Source organism: Lampris incognitus, chromosome 4, assembly GCF_029633865.1.
Source record: "Lampris incognitus isolate fLamInc1 chromosome 4, fLamInc1.hap2, whole genome shotgun sequence".
NCBI lineage: Eukaryota > Metazoa > Chordata > Actinopteri > Lampriformes > Lampridae > Lampris > Lampris incognitus.
The window spans coordinates 14,504,405-14,519,232 of record NC_079214.1 but is presented as its reverse complement, the minus strand read 5'-3'; the positions used below and the strand labels follow the sequence as shown (position 1 = coordinate 14,519,232).

The 14,828-nt window shown below is 40.4% G+C and overlaps 1 protein-coding gene across 1 annotated transcript in view; it reads left to right on the top strand.

Annotated features, from left to right (window-relative positions):
• The window catches only part of diaph3 (diaphanous-related formin 3), a 384,853-nt gene that overhangs the window by 23,598 nt on the left and 346,427 nt on the right, over positions 1-14,828 (top strand). Inside the window, exons 2-3 of the mRNA XM_056278298.1 lie at positions 8,719-8,751; positions 10,366-10,551. Coding sequence (XP_056134273.1) covers positions 8,719-8,751; positions 10,366-10,551 — 219 coding nt within the window. The remainder of the gene's footprint in view (positions 1-8,718; positions 8,752-10,365; positions 10,552-14,828) is intronic.

The following is a 14,828-nucleotide window of genomic DNA, read 5'->3' as shown; positions in this document are numbered from 1 at the left end:
TACTTGTGACAGTAGGTGGGGAGGCAGTGTATCTGATATTAATCAGTGCTTTACTCTGAATGATTAGTTAACCTGGTTGGTAACCCGAGAGAACATTGCTACCAGTGCTAAAGAGCAGCGCTGATGCTGTGGCTACAGGAGACCTCCATTTTCTCTCATAGATTGTTGAGCAAATAAAATGCCACAAGGCAATTGAACATGCTTCTCTCGCTCTCTGTTCTCTCTACTCATTAATCAGTTGCAGATTATATCATTTTCTTTGATAAACAAAATAGAGAATTTTTAAACTGGAACTCCACATATCCCTGGGCAGCCACTGTTACAGCTGGTATTAACTGTGATATGCTAATGGGTGGGAAACTTTTACTTACTTGCCACCTAGCGAGTGGGCTGATGTTCACAGCATTGTGAGTCTAGGTTGCATCTTGTAGGTTTAGGAGCTGTCTGATGATGATTTCTGGTGTCTTTGGTTTAATTTCAGAGGTGGCATACCTTCCTCGTTGCTTGCAAAATAAAGTACATCATAATACTTTTTTTACCCCCCTTTTTCTCGCCAATTGTACCCATCCAATTACCCTACTCTTCCGAGCCGTCCTGGTCGCTGCTCCACTCACTCTGCTGACCCAGGGAGGGCTGCAGACTACCAAATGCCTCTTCCGATACATGTGGAGTCACCACCCGCTTCTTTTCACCTGACAGTGAGGAGTTTCACCAGGGGGACGTAGCGCATGGGAGAATCATGCTATTCCCCTGAGTTTCCCCTCCCCCCTGAAAAGGCACCCCGACCGACCAGAGGAGGCGCTAGTGCAGTGACCAGGGCACATACCCACATCCGGCTTCCCACCCGCAGACACGGCCAATTGTGTCTGTAGGGATGCCTAACCAAGCCAGAGGTAACACAGGTATTCGAACTGGCGATCCCCATGTTGGTAGGCAACCGAATAGACCGCCACGCTACTCTAGACGCCCCTAAAAGCACAGGTTTAATGAGTAACTGTGAGACACTAACATCCCTTATTTAAAGAACATTTCTGTTTTGGAATGTTTGGAAATGTCTTTTATAGAAAGTAATGTTCAGATTTTTCATGACCATGTTCTTATTTTGGCAGGTTTGGCGATTGAGTATATTGGTTCTGTTATAATTTCACTTACTGAAGTCATCCTGGAGAATTTTGACACAGGACCACATCTGGACACAGCTTTACAATGGCATCTTGTGGGGGCGGGAATATGATTGTCAGACATGTTTCAGCAAGTCTGATTTCAAGCTCGGGTAGGCAATTTTGGAGAAGTTGGCAAGTTGAAATACCCCCTCCCCCCCTTTTCTGTGTCCACCTTCCCTCCCATATCAGGGCTCCAGACTAAAATTCTACAGTCATGGCACAGAATCTCCCAGATTCTGGCCACCTCAGCATTCTCATCTTCCTCGACCTCACTGCAGCTTTTTACACCATCAACCACACCATTCTTCTCTCCCGCCTTGAATCCTCTCTCAACATCACTGGTACTTGCCTCTCCTGGCTAAAATCATATCTCACAAACCAAAAACATTTCATCAGCATCAACAACTGCACCTCCTTCACCGCTACTCTGTCCCAAGTTGTTCCCCAGCATTCGGTGCTTGGTTCTCTCCTGTTCATCCTTTTCACGCTCCCCCTTGGTAACGTCATACGTCATCATGGTCTTCACTTCCACTGCTACGCCGATGACGTTCAGCTCTACATTGCCCCTAAATCCATCACCACTACAACTTACTGCAGTCTGACCAACTGCCTCACTGAAATTAAACCTCATCCTGGGTGAATATCCAAGGCACTGAATTAGATGATTGATTGCGGAACGTGTTTTTTTTTTGCCATGACGTCAAAGATTTTGCCAAAATGTTACCAGCGGAAACATATATGTTTGTGTGTGTTTATATATATATATATATATATATATATATATATATAAAGCATATGTACATAGTATATATTTCTGTCACTTGGAAGATTTAAGTTGAGTCAAGTCAATTTTATTTGTTTAGCCCAGTATCACATATTACAAATTTGCCTCAAGGGGCTTTACAGCAACACAACATCCTGTCCTTAGACCCTCTCATTGGATAAGGAACAACTCCCTAAAAAAAATCCCCTTTAACAGGGAGAAAAACAGGAAGAATCCTCAGTGAGAGCAACAGAGGAGAGCTCTTTCTCCCAAGGTGGATAATGTGCGATGGATGTTGTGTTTTCGCAGTTTATAGAATACAACTTTGACAGAGGATAAACAGAATTATAATATAATGGAATTATAAAATTTATGAAGAATATTATGCGCAGGATGCCAAGCAGTGTCCAGACGCCACCGGAACAGCCCCAAGCCATGCGACCAGCATCACCATGTAAAAAAAAAAAAACAAAAAAACAAAAAAACCAAAGCAGGATAACAAAAATTATATGGATTTATAAAATATATAAAAAGAAACTGTGATGATGTGATTGGGCAGATCTGTTATGCACCTTTAGTGATTTAACCAATCATTGAATTGACCAGTGGAAAGATGAAAGAATATTATTACTTCCAGGCATTGTTGGATGGTTATTTCTTAATTTTCACTTTAAATCCATCTCTCTTCTGCCATATCCTGAACAAAAATGTCGAATGTTAATCTCAGAAAACTCATTAGCGGGCCTGCTCGATGACGGGTTGACACATTTTATTTCAGAGTTGTGAATTTTATGCTAATTAAAGTCTGGTGTGTATCGATTGAGGTATCTTGGGCTTTCATGTTCCGCTGTAATGTTTGAGAGAAAGACAAAATGTAACCTTTCTTATGTCAGTTTTTGAAATTGTTTATTCATATGCTGATGACCTTAAGCAGCAAGACTTTCCCACTCTTTTTTTAACAATGACATCATTTTAAGAATCACTAAATTGAAGCTGCATAAAATATTACTTTTATTAGTGTTGGAACATCCCCCCATGCCCCAATAAAAACAAAACAAAACAAAACAAAACAAAAAGAATCGTTACATGTATTTGCTTGTTTTTCTTGCTGAGCATGTCCCACAAAAAAAAATAAAAAATAAAAAAAACTGCAAAATCTTTACAGGCACATAGATTTTAGAAAGTGATATATTTTACGTATTTATAGACTAGCATTAATCTAATGTGTATTGTATGTATGCAGTTTAAACTGAAATTAATTACGTTTTGTTGGTTATGCAAAAATAGAAAAAAAAGAAGCCACATTGTTAGAAGCCATGTTCCACAATTGTTATCTTACGTCATTCAGGCGACATCAAGTGTAATTTTGAGAATGGCAGTCAACTAAAAGACTGTTTCCTTCTTTACCGCCATCGGGCAGATCTGTTATGCACCTTTAGTGAATTCATTTTGACATATCCTGGGGCACCAAGACACAGTGGGGAAGGGACTTTACATTTTAAGCTGTCGATCCATTAAACGGCAGTCGACGCCATTACCCTGGTTGGTGAGGTGTTGAAAAATGAAGGTCACTTGACTGAACACTGCTACAAGGCTTTTGAATGACCTCAGGGAAAGAGGTCATATCACCCCTCAACCTATTTCACTTTGTTAGCTCGCAGCTCATTTCAAAATTGACTAAAACTCTGTTGCTGTTCTGTTGAGAACAGCTGGTCGGCTCCCAATTTCATATCTGGCTTTATACACCTTTAGTCGACCCCAGTACCCGACAGGTCATCTGATAGAGATCACTAAGCCGTTCAACAGTCTGAACTGAGGCTTTGGGTCGATTGGGATTTCGGGGTTTCAGTCTACCACCTCAACACCTGACTTTATTTTTAAGCCTTTGAGTCAGCATGACATAAATTCATATATAATTACTTGTCTACAAGTCTACATAAATGTGTGATGTGTGTGCATGGGGTTTTGTGTGCATTGTTATACAGGTCTATCTTAAGACGTTCATCGAATTTTTCGCCTGTTCTTGGTTTATCTGTGCACTCTACCTTTTCGGGCTTTGGTCAGTTTTGTTTGTCAAACTTGAAGAAAATCTCCTTTGCATTGTATGATTTTGACTTGGAATAGTCCAAAAATTGATAGTTGTCTCCTGGAGCTTACTAAACTAATTTGTCTAATTTTTAATTATTGTCAAAATGTCCAAACGACATTGTCAAAATGTCCAAACGACACGTAGGTCAGGTGAATCGGCTGTACTAAATTGCTCCTAGGTATGAATGGGTGTGTGTATGTCGGCCCTATGTGATGGCCTGGCGGCCTGTCCAGGGTGTCTCCCCGCCTGCCGCCCAATGACTGCTGGGTTGGCTCCAGCATCCCTGCGACCCTGAGAGCAGGATAAGCGGTTAAGATAATGGATGGATTCTACATTAGATGTCTTTGTCTTAGATTTAATGTGAAGACTTTACTGTGATCAGTAAAATCTTCAGATTAATTCTAGACTAAACCCAAAAAACTAAACCGGGCTATTAAATTATTTGGTGGACTTATTCAGTGATGATATTGCTGACCTTTTAATCATCTATTCGCCCATGTACAGACAGAACTTTTTGCACAGCTCCTCTAGCTCTTCCAGGTTTACTTTGACAAATAGGAGTGGTTGTGCTTTTGCACTCTAGGCTTTGGAATGACATGCTTGAGAAGTTTCACACAACTTGTGGTTGCGTTTTTGTTAAGTTTTACTCACGTCATCCTTTTCTTACCTGATTGTTCTTTTGTTTTGCCATTGCTCACTTAATATTCTTTGATTTAAAGTTTCTGCTTTACAGTGGTACTTTTATTTTGCCAATTGAGCTTTACATATCACTTTGTGAGCATTGTAAGATGCTGACCGACAATGTTACAGTCCTTACTTGCAAGGAAACAAAATTCCTTTTTGATACTTTCACTGCCATATTTGAAACAGTGACTAATTCATGCATACCCAAGTCATGAATGCTATTGCAGTTGCTCGATTTAACAGTCCCTGACACATACTTCTACCTAATGTTTACTATGTTACATTTTAACATAATACGGTGGCCTAGTAATCACAATTGCCTCACAGCAAGAAGGTCCTGGGTTCGAACCCCAGGCCGTCCCATTTCCTTTCTGTGTGGAGTTTGCATGTTCTCCCTGTGTCCGCATGGGTTTTCTCCGGGTGCTCCAGTTTCCTCCCACCATCAAACAAGGCATGCATGTTAGGGTTAATACTCCTGTCTGTGCCCCTGAGCAAGGCAATAGAAAGAAGAAGTGGAGTTGGTCCCCGGGTGCTGAAGCTGCCCACTGCTCCTATACGATAGGATGGGTTAAATGCAGAGAACAAATTCATTGTAAGAATACAATTCATTGTAATATTATAATGTCAAATAAAGTGGCTTTACATCTTCTGTGGAGCAGCCAATGTGGAAAAAAGCAGGTGGCAAACGGTAACGGGCTTTTCAACCTCGCCCACTAATTTGAACTGACAGCAAATCTATACACAATTTCATATCACCATATGCTTTGATGATGCAATCCTGAAATTCATGCTGTTTGATGTAGTTATTATTATTAATACAGCTTTACCTAGAGTCGACATGATCATTGTAGTATTTGACCCTGTGTGTTATAAAACAATGATAACATTACATATTACATAATACATAAAAAAGCATGCAGTTTAATATTCAGACACTGCAAATTATGTACAGAATACAAGACTTTGTTTATCAATGTACTCAAGTCTCAGAAATTCCTCTGTCTGTGAGAGGGAGAGAGGCAGAGTCTCAGTTGTTTTAGTGTGTGTGAAATAACTTAAAACACCAGTGAATAAGGTCTGAACAGTTCTGTTAATTTAAGCCTTTGGAATGCAAAGATGGTCTCAACCTGAAACCATTGAGATTGTGGAGGGTTGTGAGTGAATCAAACTCGAGCACCCAGTTGTGTGTGTATTCTGGTATGGCCACGTGTGTGGGTATAGTCAGTGCTGCACATCGAATGATCGAAACGTTGCAAAACAAAGTGAACCCTCTTGCAACTCAGTGGTTTTACAGACTGGGACATAAATAATCCTGGACGTGTAGTTATAAAAGGTCTCAGACTTGCTCCTAGAATCGCGCTAAAAGTACGACTAGGACTAAAAATACTCAAGAGTAGGACTAAGTTGTTGGTTATGAGGTTTTCCATACTCACCCGGCTAGGAATAGAGCTACTCCTTCGGAAAAAACGAAATCACTATTTTGTGACACAACGCCTAAAACCACAATTATTGTTGGTTGAACACATAACTTGTGAAGTCTGTATTCCTTGTGATTTGATAAAGGTTAAATTACTTCTCACCTGTTTCTAATGCGATGCCTAGAGTTTCAGATCTGTGCCACCCGATATGACTCACTGGCATTGACTGTATGTCCTTAAACTGAAAAACGAGTTCTTTATCGATTAAACAAGACATCTGACTTCCTCTTAGACTTGGATTGAATTTATATCAATATTCCTGCCTGATATTCTTTTTTTTTTTTTGAGACGTTCTTTGTGTTTAATCACCTGTGTGAATTTTTAATAGCATGTTATATTGTTCTTGCACCATGTTACTAGCGCTTGTCAGCTTTTGAAGCCTGGAGCAAGGACACGTTCTCCTTGTCAATCATGCAGACTTCACATACCGGTCCAACTCTTGATTTTGGACAGATGGTTTATATTTTATGAACTACTCAGGGGTGCATCTCTCCACATTTGTTGAAGGTTTTGAATTGTAGTCTCAAAGCTATCAGAATCACATTTATCAAAACGTGTTTAAACAATATGCACTGTCTATGCGAAACCATTTAAAGGTTATGTAAACAGAATTGTACACTTCAATCACAATAATAAGTTATCACGTGATGTGTTCATTATTCTCGTACCATATGGCAAGGAGGCATAATGGATCACCTCATGGGTGTCATTCATTAGGGATGGCATGGTATGAGATTTTGATGGTACAATTATAGTTTGAGGGCAAATTCTGGTTTCATGATTGTTTTGCAGGCGGTAATTATGCAACAATAAAGAGGCAGAAGCATAAATATCTTATAATTACGTGTGTGTGTGCATATTTATATATTTATAAAACGTATATATATAAAATAATAATGTATTTATATACACCAAAGTCAGCTACACAGCCATATATCTCCCTACAAAGCAGGTGACCATGCATTGACTGTGCTCCGGATATCTTTTCCCCCAAGCCACACACCAAGAGGGATGCATTCATGTGGAATTTTACTTTTCTCAATTTTTATTTATTTATTTATTTGCTTTTGGACATGTAGTTTAAAAAAAATAAATAAAAGAAAATAATGCCCACTGGTGGATGTTGCCACTTACATGTCAATAATGGCAAATTGCCAAATTAAATGTCTTTCTGCTGCATTTTGTGTTTTGGAGGGATGTATGTGTGCATATATTGTGTGTGTGTGTGTGTGTGTATATATATATATCTCCAGTGATTCAAGTAAATTATTTAATGGACAGTACAAGCCTGTTTCATGCCATAAGCAATCATCAGCTGCCGATTGATTGACAGCTGGTGATTGCTTATGGCATGTTAATGTTGCAGGGTGTCGTATTTTTTTTTTTTGTGATTTCCCCTTCTTTTCCCCCACCTCTACGATATAGCCAGTTATTAAGCTCAGCGACAATTTCTTGTAGAATTCGGAAGTCGTTCTGAGATCAGCCCTGAAGAAACTTTTGACACAAAAGAAAGGACTAGTCATTGGCTGTGGTTGGGAAGAAACCAGTTCAGTTGGGGGAGTAGCTCATAGACGTTGTTCTTGTAGGTTAGTTGTAGATGGTGTGTGTTGGATGTGGGTGTGGAGGGGGTTGGTTCTGGGACGCCAGAACTTACTTTTGCGCCTTCTGGAGGTGTCGAGGGCCTGATTCAACGATACATCTGGAAAGGAAGGTCCCCACTTGATAACCCCGGTGAAAAAACTCACGTCGGCACCCTCGTTAGTTAATGGAGTTTGGCTGTTCGGTTTTTGACCTGCTGAGCGGGCTGTTTCAAGCCAGCGGTGTCAGCTGTCCCGTTAGCTTACAGTTGTTAAAGTTACAGTTGCTAACTTTTTTGTGTTTTATTTGATAAATGCCATAATACCCTTTCAGCTATCAGTAATAAAAGTGCTCTGAGAATAAATCGGGATCTCAGTGTTCTCCCCTGCCTCTTTATCCAGGAATCTGAAAATGCTACCGCTCCCATAAGCTTTGACCAATCAGGTCCTCCCTCTGGCCCTGATTGGTCAAGAATTAGGATACATTTTCATGTTGGCATGTTCAGTGGTCGTTGCAGTTTGGTATCCAACTTAACCATTTTGAACCAGGTTTATGGAGATTTCTGACAGCACTTGCCTGTTGTTCCTTGTTTGAATGCAGGGACGAGCGTCAAGCTGGTTGAATTAACTGTCTTGATTCGTTGAATTGGCTTTTTGTGCATAGCCATTTAAATATTAGCACACTTAATTTAACATCAAATCGTGTGTGACTGAATTAATCATGATAGCCTCAGTGAATGTGTTATGTAACATGTTTTCTACATTCTTACGGTTTTTTTTTCAGACACCTTAAAGCAATGTAATAATTACTCATGTATAGGATATGATATTATCACTGAAATCATGGTTATGATAATGAGTTATCCCTAAGAAGTGCTGTAAGGCGAAGTGAAACACATTTTATCTCATGTGATTTAGTATCATGCACCCTGACCGTTTCCTTTCCCTTTTTCCCCACCTGTAGCATTTACACTTTAAAAACCTCACGGATGATGTGGTAAGACTGAATATGCATGTAACTACTGTTGTTTGCTCACTTTTTAGATTATGTATCTAACATATCTTCTAACATTTACTGACTAAAACGTATTGCTGCTAACCCTGACTTTTTTTTTTTTGCTCTTTGGCATACATACCATAAGGTCACATCCTTTAAGGAATTGGTGGCCAGAAAAAGGAAGAAAAAAAAAACGTCAGTCATACCCTGCTCATACCCAGCTACTCAGAGCTTTTTTTGTCATACTTACATTAGATACCATTTTTAACTAATTATAAATGACTTGTAAAACAGGTCAAAGAAAATGCAGGACGACGAATCGTAACACTTAAAATGTACATCGGTGTTGCATGGTGTACAGGAGCAATTTTGTACCTTGGTTCCTTGATGTGGGATTTCCATTACCACATTTTCTCCCCTCAGATAACAATAGACATCCCACATCGTGGCACCTTTTTCCTGGAGGGGCTGGCTTAATTGATTGGTTTAACAAAATGTTGCATTATTATGGACTGAATATGGAATTTACCTGTTTATGTCAGTGTTATAGGTCAGTAAATTTGTCAGATTTGAGAATTATTTTTTGCCTGGTTTATGAAACTTTGAAATAGTTTAAATGTCAATGTATTTTATAGCATTGAAAAGGTTTTAAGGTTTTAAATATTTTTCAAGGACCTACTTCTTATTAGAATATTTAAGTGTTCCATTGCGGAAGTGTTGATTTCTTCAAGTGGTGTCCACAACATATAGTTTGAAGCGCAAAAGGAAATTTTTATGTAATTATTGCTGACGTTACATGTTGTGTCTTGGATTTATAGAAGCAAAAAATGTTCAAATACTCCCAGTATTGTCAGAGAAAATGTAATTTCTGTGCTTAAAGTTAAAGTCATGTCTTGGCTAGATTCAACCATTCCTACAATACCCAGAGTTCATTGTGAACATTGATCTGAGATCCAACCCTCCTGCATCCAGGGCACCACCCCGCGACTGTTATTCTTGTTAGGATGATCAAATAATTCATTATGGATGATGCTACTTTACAAACTTTTCACATGTTATCATTGATATATTTACCACAAGGCGAAATTACTAATAAGACCACAAAAAAAAACCCCACTGTGTACAAGGGTAGCTAACAAGCTAATGGCTATTGTAATAGTCGGAAAATAAGGGAAAGAAAACAATACACAAATGACTAAAAACCAGTGGCAGGGCAGAGAAACTGAATGTAATTTTTCTACTGATCCACAACGCTCCCTATTGAGCAGATTAAAATCCTCCTGTCCTTTAGTGAGCTCTACTGAGGACCGATATAAAAAGTTGAAGAATGGCAAAGCTTCTGTTTAATGAGATGATGGCTGTGGCTCAGTAATTTAAGTTAACTTAAAATATAGAGGTGCTTAGCTCACACAATGCATGCTAACTGCGCACAGCTCTTTAAACGCCACGAACAACTGTTTTATTGAGGCCTCCATAGTGAGTATTTAACCACTTGAATACTAACATTACTCTGAGACTGACACTTGAATGATATGAGGGTGCATGTAAAACTAAAACTCTGCTTCGGATGTTGACCACTAGTCTTTATTGTGGCGGGTTTTGTTGTCTTTACAGCTGGACAGATTTGCCAGTATTCGAATCCCGGGTACTAAAAAGGAGCGCCCAAACCTGGCACACTGCAAACACAACACCAGTGACTGGTCCATTTCCTCTTCCTCATCCACCTCAGCCGAGTTTGAGGTGCTCTCATCAAAGATCACGTCAGAGAAAGAGATCCTGCCTTTGTTCGAGAAGATGATGGTATGTTTTTAAGTTAGGTTTTTCCTTGTAGCTGAAAAAAAAATGCTCTGACACGCAGATTAAGTTGGACAGACACACACACACACACACACACACACACACACACACACACACACACACACACACATATATGCTTGTACTACAATCTTTGTGAGGCCCCTCATTGACTACATTCATTCCCTAGCCTTTAACCCTAACCTTAACCATCAGAACTACATGCTTAACCTTAACCCTTATCCTAACCTTAACTTAATCCTAATCCTAACCTTAATTCTAAACCCAAGATTTAACCCTAAAATACAGTCTTAAAGAAGTGAGGACACGCCAAAATGTCCTCTGATGGCTTAAAAACTCAAAATTTTCCTCACAAAAATAGAAGAACAAGACCACACACACACACTCACTCACTCACACACACACACACACACATATGCTTGTACTACAATCTTTGTGAGGCCCCTCATTGACTACATTCATAGCCTTTAACCCTAACCTTAACCATCAGAACTACATGCTTAACCTTAACCTTATCCTAACCTTAACTTAATCCTAATCCTAACCTTAACTCTAAACCCAAGATTTAACCCTAAAATACATTCTTAAAGAAGTGAGGACATGCCAAAATGTCCTCTGATGGTTTAAAAGCTCAAAATTGTCCTCACAAAAATAGAAGAACAAGACCACACACACACACACACACGCACAATGGTTTAGCTCTAACTCTATTGGGTTCTTTCCACAGTTGGCACATGCTTTAGTGTCCTGCGATGGTCATGGGTTCTGAAACCTTTTCCATTTATGGTAACACTCATGGGTCCATGTACTTGAATTAATTACCACCTCAGGATGTTCCACCAAATACAATTCCCTCGTCCCGTAAAGTGAAACTGGTCGTGGTGAACATCACAGATTGGTTAAAGGCTAATTGTCATGAGAAGAATAAGAATCAGAATCGTCTTTATTGGACATGTAGGTTTGCACATACATTGAATTTCTCTCTGGTTTCATGGCTCTCTCAGTGTACTTAACATAAAATAATAACACTACAACACAACAATCTTCAGATGTATACACAAAGATTGGTTTTTAACAGGTGATAAAGTACAATGGTGCAAAGAATATATATCAGAGATGCTGAAATAGACTACTTTTATTACTTTCATACATGCCTGAGGTAGATGGACATGACAGAGCGTACTAGTATACGTACAATGTATAGTACAGTATATACAAAACTGCTGGATTTATTTGACAATGTTAAGCGTTCATTTGAATGACAGCCAGCGGAAATAAACTGTTTTTATATCTGGTCATTTTTGGGTACAGTGCTCTGTATTGCCTACCAGAGGGGAGGAGTTGGAACAGGTTGTGACCAGGGTATGATGGGTCTGCAGTGATGTTGCCTGCCTGTTTCCTGAGTCTGGAGGTGTATAAGTCCTGATTGGAGGGCAGGTTGGCACCAATGATTTCTCTGCACACTTAACTGTCTGTTCTAGTCTGTCCCTGTCCTGTTTGGTGGCCAAACCAAACCAGACAGCGATGGATGTGCAGAGGAAAGACTGGTTTATTGCAGTGTAGAACTGAATCAACAGTTCCTGAGGCAGGTTGAACTTCTGGAGCTAGCAGAGAAAGTACATCCTCTGCTGGGCCTTTTTGATGATTGTGTCTATGTTGGATGTCCACCTTAGGTCCTGGGAGATTGTGGAACCCAAAAATCTGTAGGTTTTCACTGCATACACCGTGCTGTTGAGTATGGTGGGGAGGGGGCAATGTTGGGGGGCTCCTCCTGAAGTCCACTGTCATCTCAACTGTTTTGAGCGTGTTCAGCTCCCGGTTGTTATGGCCACACCAGAAGGCCAGCTGTTCAACCTCCTGTCTATATGCAGACTTGACACCATCCCAGATAAGGCCAATGATGGTTGTGTTGTCTGCAAACTTCAGGAGTTTAACAGATGGGTCACCTGAGGTACAGTTATTTGTGTAGAGGGAGAAGAGTTGAGGGGAGAGCACACATCCCCAGGGGGTGCCAGTGCTGATTGTCCGGGTGCTGGATGTGATTTTTTTCCCCAGCCTCACCAGCTGCCTCCTGTCTGTCAGGAAGCGTCACAGATCAACCGCCAACAACTTCGACCGAGCCCTGTCCAACCTGCATGAGGTCCTCGCTGCCGTCCTTCAGGCAGGGCTGCATTTGAACCCTGTCAAGTGCCAACTACTGAAGAGGGAGACAAAGTTCCTAGGCCACGTAGTTAGCAAGTGTGGCATAGCCACCGACCCAGCTAAGGTGGCTGCCAATCCGAGACTGGCCAACCCCTGTTAACGTCGGTGAGCTGTGAAGTTTTCTGGGCCTGGCATCCAACATAGAAACCAAAACAAACTGACAGATATAAGAGGGACCTGGACACCTAGTATTGGCCATCCCTCACCATGTATATACCATGCAAATTAAACAATAAAATGAGAAACCCTAAAACTTAACCCTGGCCCGGGTTAAATAGAATAACCAACAGTGGCTTGAACACCCAATCGAGGAAATCCAGGGTTAGATTAAAAATCCATTTCTTTTTTAAATGTATGAAATTCTGGACTAGTTTTGTATCAGCATATTTAGATTTACTCCCAGAATGAAATCACACATCTCTAATTTTCAACTGTGGACTAAAAAATCTCTTGTTACCAGCTTTTTTCCTTGAGGTGTGTCATTGTATTATAGATTTCGTCAGCAGTGCAGGTAGTTTTAAATTACTGGGCTTGGAAGACAGTAGTATTGCAATGGGTTGGTGATACAGCCCAAGCATTGATCATTTGTCACAGCTTTTGGACTGATTCACGGCTGTGCCTAGGCTGGATGACAGAAGAGACAATGATAACTGATGCTCGACTCATACTCATCCTAGTCCCATATTAGAATTCTTCCTCCACAAAAAGACTGAGCAAAATTGGCAGACTGCACAAATGCTTTTGCTCTAACCTGCTGTTCCACAGTATGTGAGTCATTTAGAACACCTTAAATGATATCAACTACTTTCTCAATAGTTTAGTTTGGTTAAAAATGCTACTACCATGTTGGCCACTAGGAGACTTAGTGCTACCGCTTATCCCTCATAAAGTGGCCGTTTGGTGGTAAAATGTAGGCTGTAGTGCTGAAGAGTAATTATAATACATTTCTCCACATGGACAGATAATTTTTTTGTCATATCCAAAAATAGACTGGGTAAAGTACATCGAGCTATATAGCTTAAAGGAATAAATGTGTACTCACGAAACTAACAATTGACACACCCATTTATTTAGTTATTGAATCTAAAATGTAATTTTTCCTACACTTAATCCATATCTGCCTACACCTGAAGTTTTTCCCCAAAAGAATTGCATGATCTGCAGATTGGTTGAGAAGAAGCTATACAAATAGTGGAGGAACCAAATATCTCTTCATATGCTCCCTTGGTGCTCATAGATTACTGTTGCATTGTTTCACGAAAATATAATAGAGTGGTATGGAGACATCACCTATGATGGCTGTCAGCTTGGTAGTCATCCTTTTTTCCACGACTTGCCCTAGTGTTTCTACATATACTTCTTTGGTATTTTAGTCTCTATTGATAGGAAAATGTAGATAGACGGGAAATAGGGAAAGAGAGTAGGGACTTATGTGACAAAGGTCCCAAGCCAGACTTGAACCCGGACATCATGGTAAGCCTGAGCCTATGTGGTGCGCGCTCTACTAGCTCTAGTGTTTCTAGGTTGAAACCAGTGAGTAAGCTCTCCTTCTTGATCATCTCACCCTGCCTTTCACCCATTTTGTTTGCAACTCAAAAAAGATGTACTACAGTTGCCTGGAGAGCTCTTGTGCTGCTCACCACTGTGTCTAACACAAAGACCTGCAACCTAATGAATTGTGGACTTTCAGTCGGTCTAAGATCTGGGCTACCAAAGAGGCCTACAAACTGCATCTCTTTAAGTTTATTCCCAACCAGCAGAGCATTGTCAGAAGTGTGGGCTGGTGGGATGGAAGCAGGTGCATTGATAGGTGAGGGGACAGATAGAAAGGGCCAAGATGTGGGCTTGTGGGTCAGTGCTAGACGTGTTGATTGGAGGAAGGGCTGGTGAAACAGGAAGTTCTATGATTTGGTAAGAGATTAGAAAGGGTTTTAGGGGAAGGATGTGAAAGGATGTGGCTGTCGGAGAAGAGTAAGGGCTTGTGGGAGGGGAACTCGGCTGTCTGGCTGGTGCCAAATCCATTGAGGAATGGGTTCAACCTGTTGGCCGTGTCCACGTCC